Source organism: Sus scrofa, chromosome 14 (assembly GCF_054392235.1).
Source record: "Sus scrofa isolate SSC_HxYL_T2T_F1_AM1 chromosome 14, Sscrofa_HxYL_maternal_Yorkshire_Landrace_v2.0, whole genome shotgun sequence".
Lineage (NCBI taxonomy): Eukaryota > Metazoa > Chordata > Mammalia > Artiodactyla > Suidae > Sus > Sus scrofa.
In genome coordinates this window covers 150,768,181-150,780,573 of record NC_139396.1, presented here as the reverse complement: position 1 = coordinate 150,780,573, position 12,393 = coordinate 150,768,181, and the positions used below count along the sequence as shown (strand labels likewise).

General features: G+C 40.5%; 1 protein-coding gene across 3 annotated transcripts in view; it reads left to right on the top strand.

Annotated features, from left to right (window-relative positions):
- The first annotated feature begins 9,525 nt into the window (after nt 1–9,525).
- The window catches only part of RAB11FIP2 (RAB11 family interacting protein 2), a 43,250-nt gene continuing 40,382 nt past the window's right edge, over nt 9,526–12,393 (top strand). For 2 of the 3 annotated variants that reach the window (XM_084995710.1, XM_084995709.1), the window contains exon 1: nt 9,768–10,719. In XM_084995710.1, the coding sequence (XP_084851836.1) occupies nt 10,367–10,719 (353 nt within the window). In that variant the 5' untranslated portion in view covers nt 9,768–10,366. Of the gene's footprint in view, nt 10,720–12,393 lie in introns of all 3 variants that reach the window. The other variant, XM_001927901.7, reaches the window with a different exon arrangement.

Here is a 12,393-nt window from a genome sequence, read left to right as displayed (position 1 = left end):
GGGATCGTGGAAGATGTAAAGCCTTGAGAAGACAAGGGATGAGACCCATTTACCTGATTTTTAGGATCAACTTCACCACTGACATCACTTCAGGTTCATACACTTGTAGTTTCTATTACACATGCTAATGAATTTTAATGTTTAGTCCTAATGTACCACCATAATCTGATAGAAGAGTGGATCCAACACAACCCCATAAAGTCATGGAGGGACCCCTCAAGTTCATGGGCTTTGGCAATCACTTCACTTTGCTTACAGTGTATTATCCTTTGAAGGGAGGATAATATTTCAGGTCACAGACTCAGGTGCTGTGTAAGAAATATAACTATTTCCCTATTATTCAACGTAATCTCTATTGTGATTCTCCCATTTCTATTCCTGTCAAAATTTATCCAGAAAACTGGAATGAATGTAATCATCTCAGGCTTTTAACTCAGGTAGTAAAATCTGCCTCCCCATTCTTCTCCCTGGGCAGAACTGAAGTTTAAGGGCTGAACTGAATCTGAGGCCCCAGAGGAGAAGCCAGGGTGAGTCCATGGCTATCAAATGGCTATCAGAATCTGTTCCCACCAGCATCTCTCTGCGCACTGAAAGATGTGTAGGTACCATCCCTGGTCCTCGATCCATGTACTTCCCAGTCCTAACTTGGAAGATCATTTAGGTCCAACTAGCGGTTTCTTAGTCATTTGCACAGCTCTCTGGGGAAGGAGAATGTCCCAGAGCTTTTCTGGTGCCTCTCTGAGGACAGAAGGCTCGGGATTACTTTGGATCCTCTCTGCCTAGAGTTCCTCTGTCCTGATGTTCTGCTGCTCCTGCTGCTGCTCCAAGCAGCATGGTGCAAGGGGTTGGGGGCTCTAGAAACTTGCTCACTTTCAAAGACCCTCCTGGAAAACAAGACACAAGTGGTAACTGCTTTTGGTCTGGAGGCTCTAGCAACAGTGTCCCTGATATCCATGCCTGACAAGGGCAGGAAGAGAAATGTCTTGGAGACATTCAAAAATATCCAACAAGCTTGACCTTCTCTTCCAGTCTCCTTCCCCCCATCCTTCTCCCTGACCAGGTAAATCTATGTCAAGTCTATCAATGTTTATCATTTGCATTCTTCCAAAATTCTTTATTTACTACATGAATTTGGCTCTTGTTACTTCTTCCCCTACTGGTTGGTTACTGTGAAATGGTAAAGCTGATACTGGACCCTGGCACAGTAGTCTGCTCCTGGCTGCTGCATTATTAACATAGCATCAATCTTCTAACCACATGAGCTTATTAAGAAGGCACTGGGTTTTTCATTCATAATACATTGAAATTTAGTCTGTCTAAATATAGTATATTCTGTTAATATATTTGACCCATCATATATATTTAGGTATCTACCAAGTTCTTATTTACTACTTTACAAAGTTGATTGAGTTGAACTTGGTCTGAATGATGGTAAACTAGAATTTTCTTGCTTTTAAATCTGTTCAACTCTTGCTCTTTCTAAGCAACTACTGATGCCGGAAGAAAAAGTGTATGTACTAATAAGTAAGCATTTAATAGATACAAACCTAAAAACTACGATAAAATATCATGTCTGTAAAATTCTTTACAGTTTCCAGAATGCTTTTGCATACATTACTGTATTTCACTCCCCAGAAAATGGCTAATAAACACAATTAGTAGGTTGAGGTGGTGTGTGAGCCTTGGTCTCCTGAAGGAAAAACCCAACAATTTCCCAACATTTGGTGATGAAAGCAGAAGAATTCAATGATATCAGAAGTGACTTTTATTCCCCCCAGTGGACAGGGTTCACTAATACACTTCAATCCCTCTGCAGTTTCTGGATGCCAAATACCATAGTACAGGCTGCTGCTTCTGGAGTATGCCATGAGTTGCCAAATAAATCAATTGTCTTTTGCTTGTCTCTGCACTTTCACTGAAGAAGTGTTAGGCTCTGGGATTGTGTCAAGGATGCCACGATAATGCTTAAAGCCAATTGAAGTACAAGAGTTGTTCAAAGGATATGAAGGATTTGGTGTCTAAGTTTCCTGCCTCATCCTGATGTAAGCAATGCCTAAAAAGCATCCAGCACACTACCTTCCTTCTTCTTTGGGATGGGATAGGAAAAAACAATGGTCATGCGTTGGCTGTAGCTTTAACGCTTTCAAATTGAGTGAGAATATGATGTTACAGAATTTAGCGCACGGTGAGCAATCGGCAAATATTAGCTATTATTATTATTAATATAGACATTCCATGTTTAAATTAGAGTGGTACAGGGGAGTTTGAAAACACTCATTAGTCGCTCGATGCTTATGTTAGTAGGTGTACCAAAGGCTGTCATACTTTTGTTTTTAAGTTAATCACAATTCTAGGTAAAAATCTAGTATATTAAAACATTACCTGGTATGTGATCTATAACTTAAAATTTCTAATTCAGCTACTTGTAATGATAGAAGGTACATAATTTAGGGAATCTTCATTATTTTTCTGCAACTCAAGAATAGGTTTAATTAGGTTGGTAGAATGATACTTATTTTTTTGGGGGGGGGCACACCTGCAGCATATGGTAGTTCCCAGGCTAGGGACTGAATCAGAGCTGTAGTCTATGGCCTATGCCACAGCCATAGCAACACCAGATCTGAGCCATGTCTTCAACCTCCGCCATAGCTCACCACAATACCAGATCCTTAACCCACTGAGCAAGGCCAGGGATTGAACCCACATTCTCGTGGATCCTAGTCTAGTTGGCTACTGCCAATTGATGACAGGAACTCCCTATAGGAACTCCCTAGAATGAAACTTTTAAAATTCAATATTAAATATTAAATGAAGGTCTGAAATATTGAGTTGTTTTATTTCTATATAAAATAACATTGGGTTTGGGATTCTACTTGTGGGCTCTCACCTACTGAGCTAGAATGCATCTGCTGCAGCTCCAGAGCCTTTACTCCTTGGTGAAGAAGAGCCCAGAACAACTGTGCTGCTAGCCGTGGCGTTGAGATATGAGGAAAGGCCTTGCAAAGAGAAGTGGAATTGGACCATCAACCCAACAGCAAGGAACATTTTTTGAGCGCTTCCTATGTGCCTGGCCCTCCCTGCCCCTTAGGTGATGCCTCATTTCATCCTCCCAACAATCCATTTTGCAGGTGAGCAAATATAAATTTAGAAAGTTTACATAATTTTCCTCAGGTCACAGTGGTAGTTGGTACTCAATGGACAAAACCTTCCCTGGGATCAACATGCAATTGAAATTGAGTGAACATTTCTATCTGAATTTCTGTATCCCCTGAACTTTGGAGAAAATCAAAATCTCATTTTAGAAAATGCTGCAAGCTCTTGAACCCCGAGGTGCCTAATGCACCAAAGTTCACAAAGCTAGTTTGCTCCATTCTTTTCCAATGTCCAAATGTATACAGAAAAGGAAAACCCAAACCCTTGAAATTACAAAGATCATTTAGTCGAAACTGCAGCTCGGAAAAAACTTCCTTAATTTTTCTTAAGACCTCAGGTTACAAGAGCGCAGTTACAGGCACAGAGTATACAGTCTAAATACCTATCCTCCTACATAAGCCTGAGAAACAACTACAGTCAAACACAGTTGCTCCTTGGTGTGAGTCTATTAGGAAGCAGTTCTAGGTAATCTCAGATCCAATTTTGGAGGCAGAGGAAATTTACAAGTTGCTCTTTCACTAAAGAATTGTTTAAGTTGCTCAAGGTCATACAGGCTGTTGGTTGGCTCAGCCAGATGACCTCTCATTCAAGGTTCCTTCCATTGTCACTTAACTCTCTGGAAGCAGGCATTGCTTTTAGGTCTTCATTATTCAATGGTTAACTTTGGCTCTGTAGATGGTCAAAGATCATTTCAATAACTGGAAAATGATTATAATAGAGTTTTGAAACTGTTCTTCCCTATATCAGAACCTGTAAGGTCTCTGAAGTTGACCTAATCCAGACTATGCAATCCTGAAAGATAAGCAACCAGTTTTAAGCCAAAACTATTTATATTATCAGACATTCACATGGACTAAAACATTGTTCAGGCCGATTGAAAACTACTTAACAAAAATGGTGTATAGTCTGACCTTGGAAGAAGAAAAATTGGGTTTACCCTTCAAAATGCAATGCTTTTCCTTGGGCTTTCTATCAAACACACAAAATTTATAACACATACTTTAAAGTCCCTTACTTTGTTTTGCATAGATTAAATAAATAGAAAGGGAGAGAGCACTAGATCTTACGCAGGGGGAGAAAACATCCCGCCAAATGTTTTTGCCAGCTGCTCACCAGTTTAATGCTCTCCAAATGAACATATATATTACTTCCAGAAATATTATAATTCTAATCTTATTATTTGTTTTAAAAAATCCTCCATCTTGGATTTTTAACTGGTCATGAAAAAATATTAACAGATGGTTACAAAGTACAAGGATGATAAGTTTATGTAACTCTGATAAACATTCCTTTCAGTCATAATCAAAGTTATCCATAAATCCATAAAAGTAGCCACGTTCTGAAAGACTTCAATAAGACAGTACGATGAGACCATCACAACTTGAAATGAATACCTGTATATTTGCAAAATCTTTTCCCAATAGCAATAATCTCTGCCTTTCAGTAATTTTTTACTGAAATAAAACTTATTTTAACTTTAAGTTTATTTTATGTTAAATATATACACACATAGAAACAAATCATATATATTAACATAAATTGTATTATATATATCTAAAACATAATATAAAAATTTTACATATAATACATGATATATAATACCTGGTAATATATAGTATATACTATGTAAAATTTATAATATATGTCTAGTAATATATGTCACATATAATATGTAAATACATATGTTCTATGTTTATTATTCTATCTATCTACGTATCCATCTATATCTGTCTATCCATTTAACTAACTTTGAGAATTTGGGGGTGGAAGGGGCCTCAGAGGTACAGAAAGATTATGACTTGTCAAGTCTACAACTCCTTAGTTGCAGAACCAGAATTAGAGTTCAAGTCTTCCGATGCTCAGGCCCAAAGCGTTGGCCACACTGTCATTTTCAAACACATAGTAATTTCTCAGCTGTCAAAAAGAGGTATGATTTAAAAAAAAAAAACCCTGCACAACATAATAGTATGATACCATGAAGAGGAAATTAAAAAACATTTAAACCACACATATTTATGCACAAATATGTATTCTGGTCCACAGATTCTTACCCTTCACAGCATATCTTCATAGTCTGAAAAACCTACAAGTAATATGAGTGGAAGTTTTGTTTATTACTACAAGTGAAAAGTTTAAGAGTTTTCAAAATCTCTTACACTTATATGTAATTTCTTCTAAATCTTGAGCTGTTAGTGTCAATTTCCTCATGCAAGTCTATTAATAAAAGTTACGTTTACTTTCTTTCTGTGATGATCATTTTCAACTTGGGAGAGAGAACTCTTATTTGAAGACCTTTCTTCTCATGAATTAGGAGATCCTTCATTATAAATTACATAAAAAGGGAATCTGCTTTTAGTATGTTGGCAAAATTCAATTAGATAATTATAATGCAATTTGCTTCTTTGTGTTATGGATGTACTACTTAGAATTACTAAGCGATAGGGAATGCTTTAGTGGTTCCTATTATAAACTCTTACTTTACAAATGAATAAACAGAGGTCCGAAGAAGGAAAATTACTTCCCTAAAGATATGTGGTTTAATAGGCAGACCTGGGATTGAGACCCAGGCTGCTGACTAAAGCTCTTTAAACTCCACACCACATTGCTTCACCTGCATCACAAACTGTCCATACCCTGCCCAATTCCGGAGACAAATTAATTCGTGAAGAAAACAGAACAGTCACCAAAACCCCTCAATACTAGTTTATCATGATTATTTCAAATCAGCTGACCAAGTTTCCTTTTCATTATGTGGAGATTAATCTATGTATGTATTTCCACATAACTCTGAGTTTTGCCATATGCATATGTGTATAAATTTTATATACATTTGAGTTATGTATATAAATCTGCAGCTTGTGTGTGTGTGTATCTGAAATCTGAAGATTGTTATGGTACATTTGAAAAGCTTCTTGTTGCCCTCTGTCTCTGAAGTCCCATCTAGAAAATAATATCTGGCACATAATGTCAGTGTTTTGTAATATAATGTATATGTGGGATATTTAAATATTAAGAGTGCTATGACTGCCCCACTATTGATTTGAAACTCTCAATTTTAAAATCCTGATGCCCAAAGAGGGAAAAAAAAATCTTTCATGATGCTTGGAATAAGTCTCCTTATAGGATTTTATTAAAGGTGCGGCACTTAGTAAATATCATTATCTGTTAAATCCTCCACTATTGGAGAGTATATATTATTTTTACTTTTTGGCTAAATCGTTCTTAATCATCGCAGCAGTCTTGTTAACAGTTAGAAACCTCAGCATTTTCCTCCTTTAGGATACATTATTTTTCCCGGCCGTTGATTTTGGAATAACACCAAATATTTCTGGACATATCATTAGTCATAGGATAATTTTAAAAAGTGATTCTCTTCAATTCTGGTATGTTTTCCTTATGAACGCAATTCTTTTTCTCGGTTTAAATCATTGTCCATGTATATCTTAAAATTAGTAAAAGGAATCTTTAAAATTGTAAGACAATAAACATTTTTGCACAACCACTTTGATCCCAGATCTTATGTAATTGCCATTATATTTCACTACAAGCCAACCGTATATTTGACCCAACTGACATGTTTTTACTCTTAATACAAATAATCAAAAAAGGGGAAAAAAAAAAAAACCACTTTCTTGCAGGAAATCATTTTACAATGCAACTCAAGGTTCTATTTAGTTCATTTTGATTTGCTTATTTGCTTCCCAAGGAACAAAAAAATATACTATTTTCTTATTTTGGTTTGGAACATTAAGTCATAATTTCAGATTTTGCCAATTTCGTCTTGAGCCAGGTTTTGGGAAGACTCAAAAGAAATTTAGGTTCAACAGGAAGAGGTTAGTAATTCCAGTTGTTCAGTTCTTGCCTTTACAGCATTCCCTGAACTGTGTTGGAGTCTGTTACTGCACTGCTGTGAACTACTGCTGCCAATTTCCACCCTAGAGATGGCTATATTTCAGAGATGAATGAAATGATACTTGTAAACAAGTTTACAATCATTAAGAAAGACTACCAACAATTTAAGCTCTGTGGAAACACACATTCACTCATGTAATTAGTTGCTTATTGCTTACTTAATTATAACGTTTAATAAAGACATGAAGACTTGTAAAAATGTAATTTATTAAAGTTGCAAACTTGAAAGTTTATTTTCATGATGTTTATTTTGTTTTTATAAGTTTCCAGTGTCAACTGATTTCTCCCTGGAGATCTTGGTTGAAATCCCACCATTGACTATTCCAATGCACTCTTTTAAAATTCCTAAGAATATTTTTCTTTAAGCTTGACAACTGCTCACTCTGGGATCCAGATGCTATATTCATCTCAGAGATGGAAAAATTCTCTTTTTTACATGCTATAGTTAGTACATGTTCATCAGAATGACCTGAAACCAGGTCTTTTCATTCTAGATGGTGTCCAGCTCAAGATTATTCAAGATTCATCTCTAGTTTGTCTCCCTGAATATCTTGGTGGTAAATTAATCTTAGGCCTCTTTTTAGAGTGCCTATTTCATGCAGAGCTCACACTAGCCACTGTGTGCAGCAGCACTAAAAAACCGGGATTTCTCAATAAATGAAATCTAAAGACACTAGCAAGTGTTAGTGGGTCCCTGAAAGAATGTTCTGGAATCTGAGTAGTCTTTGGGGTTTGTGGTATTATCCATTAGCTGAGGGGAGTATCTTCTTTCCATAAGATTAATACATAGTGTCATCCTCTCTTTCTCTTTTTCAACTCTCTTGTTGCTCCTTTAACACAAATATATTGGGCCCTCCCACACCTTCATTCAAAAGACACTTAATGAAAAGACTTGTTTCTTGAGAGTTCTAAGTGCTGCAACTAGTATCCATGGGGGTTAGGGGGAGAGACTATCCATGCCCAGATCGCAATGTTCTTCTCAAAGGGGAAACTTTTCAACCTTGCCTGAAAATAATAAACACAGTCCCTCACACTTTTATAATCATTTTAAGTTGGAAAAGTGTATGCACATCTATCATATGGTTTTACTCTCAAAATTAGTCTTGTAAAGGGAGAAAGGCATTAAGCCATTGGATCAGTGAGTGTCTATTGCCTGCTAAGCACTGCGAAAGGAAGAGCCACCACACACAAGGCAATTCAAAGAGCTAAGACCTTCCTTAGGAAGACATGAACAGAAACAAGTACAATAAACTCTAACAGAGAAATGGAGGGGCAAAAGAAGTTAGAATTATGTTCTGTAATTTGCTAGGAAATGCACATGTATTATCCTGTAATACCCCTCCCAATTCTGTAATAGCAATTTTACCAACAATTTAGGGACCGGGAAATCTAGGCTCCCAGGAATCCAGGAAGCTAAGTTCCTTGCCTCAGGAAGCTAGGTGCCCATCGAGAGCTTTGTACTGAATTTCGGGCAGTCAGGACCTCAAGCAAGGCTCCTGACTCATCATCAGCCATTACCCATACTTTTCCCACTGGATTAGGCTGGTTTCAGAAAACCTGCAGTCTTAACACATCCCAATTTTCTTCACTTAACAGAGTCCATCCGTCTTCGCCCTCAGGGTAAGTAAGGAATTTGTCAGTCGCCCTTGGTGAAGGAGGCTGTTTGTTTTCTTAGTTGACTTCGTTTTTAATACTTGCAGATTGACCACTGGGTTTGGCTTCTGAAGTTAGATGAGTGCCCAGGGGTTCCTTTTGATGTTAAGCCCTTACAGTTGTCATGGGGTCTCAGCCATAACGGAGAGCTATTTTAACAGTGAAAAAAACCAAGCCTCAGGGAAGGGAAATAACTTGACCAAGGTCGTTCAGACTGATGGTAGCAGATGTGGGATCAAGAACTAGGTCTGTGTCCAGCCCAGTACTCATCGTGACCTTTATTAATTCCCTGTGTTGGCTTTGGGATCTTTTTCTCTGCTTCCCTCTCTTCTGTCATCTGAGTAGGGGGTGGCATTCCAGTCAGTTAATCGCCTCTCTTTTCAAATAGAGAAGAGTGACTGAGGGTTTGGGGAAAGGTGTGTTTTTCGGCCAATGAAGGGGACTGATTTATTTCACCGCTATTCATCGAATGCCCGCTTGGTGCCAGGCACTGGGCATCCCGGGTGCAGCAAGGACAGCGTCCAAAGATTGAAACCGGGTTTCTCCCTAGGCCGGCAGTTCCTGGCCTAGACTGCTTTCCTCTCGGAGCGGTCTTTCGCTGTCCCCAGAGACTCCTTGACGTGCGGGTCCCCAACTCCCCGGCACCCCGGATCGTGACAAGGACCAAGCGAGGTGAACCCGCTGGATCAACACGCTGCCCTGGGAGCCGAGCTCGCGGCCTCAGCGCCCACGCGGCACACCCCCGGTCACCACGGCAACCAGGGAGGTGCTGACCCCTGACCCCATGGCTCCGCCCGGCCCCGCCCCACGCGTTCCTGAGATCAACATGGAGAAGGCCAACCCGGAAGTGCCGGCGCCGCCCGCCCGGTGCTAGGAGCCGCCGGCTCCGGGAAGGCTGAGCCCCGCGCCCGCCGCCGTGCTGCCCAGGGCCTGTCCCTGGTCCTCCTGCTGCGGGGCGGCCGCCTCCCCTGCCCCTGGTCCCACTCCACCCCGCGGCGACCCGCCCCCGCCCCACCTCCGCCCGAGAGGAGGAGCCGAGGCGAGGGGAGGAGGAGGAGGGAGAGGTTTGCGAGAGGGAGCGAGGCCGTGCGAGCGGCCGGCGGTTCGTATTACCGGGGTCGGGAGGAGGAGCCCGACCGGGCCGGTGGACCTGCACCCGGGAGGCGCGGAGGAGGCGGGGGCGGCCCGGCCGCGAGGAAGCGGGCGGGAGCCGGGGGCTGGGAGTCCGGGCAGGAGGCGCCCTCCCACTTGCGCCGCCCGCAGCCCGGGCCTTGGCGGTCGGGCCTTAGCTGCCCGCAGGCCCGGGAGTCCCCCCCCCCACTCCCCGCCGCCGCCGAGGGCCGGTCCCGAGGGCCGGCGGAGCGTTGAGGTGTGGACGCGAGGCGCGGGCCTCCGCGCGGAGGCCTGGACGGCGCGGCCAGGTGATGGTGGGGCCCTGTGTTTCTCCAGAGGAAAGGGGACCCCCAGAGCAGCCGTCTTTGGGCTGCCCCAGCGAGGCGTTTGGACGTCAGCCCTAGGGAAGTCGGGCAGCTGTGCGGTTGCCTGTCTCCGTAAGTGCCCTTAGGATGCAGTGATTAAGGAATTAGGCTCTCCCTCCCGGGAGGGGCACTGCCTGCGCTGTGAACTCGGTGCAGAGAAAAAGGACAGGATGATGCTTTCCGAGCAAGCCCAAAAGTGGTTTCCGACCCACGTGCAGGTCACCGTGCTCCAAGCCAAAGATCTTAAGCCAAAAGGCAAAAGTGGCACCAATGACACATACACTATAATTCAGCTGGGCAAAGAAAAGTACTCCACCTCCGTAGCTGAGAAAACGCTTGAGCCAGTCTGGAAGGAAGAGGCCTCTTTTGAGCTCCCTGGATTGCTAATGCAGGGGAATCCAGAGAAATACATCCTTTTCCTCATAGTTATGCACAGGTCCCTGGTGGGTCTGGATAAGTTTTTAGGGCAGGTGGCCATCAATCTCAATGACATCTTTGAGGACAAACAAAGAAGGAAAACAGAGTAAGTTATGTAATTTATTTTGAATTGGGGGGAGCGTAATTTTATCTTCTTTATGGATTTTTCTGTTCTTGGAAGTTACTTGTCTACCTGGGGCATGGGTTTGGGGACTGAAATATGACCCAGTTTTAAGCACCATATTTGCATGAGTCTGAAGTAAAAATAGCCCTTGTGAAGAAACATTTTCATAAATGGAGTCTTTAATGATCCCTTACTCTCTCACTTGTTCGAGGCAAACATCTTCGTTAACTGAATGTTTTGCACACGATTTTAAGTATATTAATATTGTTTCACTTCTAAGAGGACAGGAACAGTGTTGACCAGCTAAAACAACATATATGTAAAATGTTATACTCTTTAAACATTACAGTTTTTCAGGAAATGGAACAGCCATCAGAAAGCCAAATCTGCCAATGTAAGGTCTTTTAGATGGGTAGATAGATTGATTGATTTTGCAGTTGAACTCTTACGATGTCAAGTGATAAATTACCCAAGTTAGGACTCAGTATTTTATTTCAGCATTATAAACACAGTTGGCTTTTATTTTAGCTCAGGCATTTTTCAGGGTCAGCACATCTCGATGGAGTCTAAAGCTGTTAAAAAAAAGTTTCAAAAGTGGGTACCAACATCCTCGACCTTGAACGCCATTACTTCCAAGTTCTGCAAAGCCAGGGTGTTTAGACCATATTACATGTTGTCAGATTGGAGACTGATTAAATTCTTGTGAGGAAATGATTTAATGACATCTTCAGTAAAAATCATAGGCCTTTTTAATCTGACTTCCAAACGTAGAATAGATATAGAGTCTAATTTAAAAAGCCATAATATAAGTTAAAACTAGGATGTTATGTCTTAAATTGAAAAATAGTATGTTTTCTGAGGTAGGGATACCCAGCCCTTCTTTAAGCTTGTAATTTCTCTCTTCTGAGAGAACATTAAAGCTGATGGAATTTATGAGAGAAAAATATGGGTTGCATTGACAAGAGGACTTCAGATTTCAAAACTAACTTTGGTGTTTCAGTTATAACTGAAATTTTATTTACGATTTAAAAACTTTTATAATGATAACTTTCTTGAAGTTCATGTTTTATTTTAAAACAACCACCTCTTGTTCCTTCTGTACATACCTTCCTGCAAGCTGCTCTGGATTGGAATTTTTATTTTTATTGAAAAAAATGTTTTTGGAGTCAGTTCTTTACCTAAGGTTTAATGTATGTCTAAATGGTAGCGTGAGAAGTAACACTAGGAATGCAGAGGAAAAATGGTAACTATTTACACTACCCCGAGAAGGTGAAAATATTTTAAGGGCAGAAAAAGGTTTTAAAAAAGTGCAAAGTTGAATATATATGAATGATTTTAATGATGTTTGGTAACTACAAAGTAGCATGCAGTTACCCCCGAGAAGTTCTTCATCAGATTTAAACTGCAAAGTGGATAGTCCCCAAATAATTTCTTTCAAATTGCCAATTTCGGATGACCTTTCATATAAGATTTAAAGTGTTTTGAATGTGAACTTTTAAGTAGATTGCATCTTCTGATTTCATACTGTATTTACAGTACTTTTAATGTTCATGAATGATGTACTGCAGGCCTTCTCTGGAATATAAATTTTCCAAGTGAAAAATAGGCCCAAGTGTGAACCCAGAGATTCTGAGGCTGAAATAAGCCTTTAAAGTT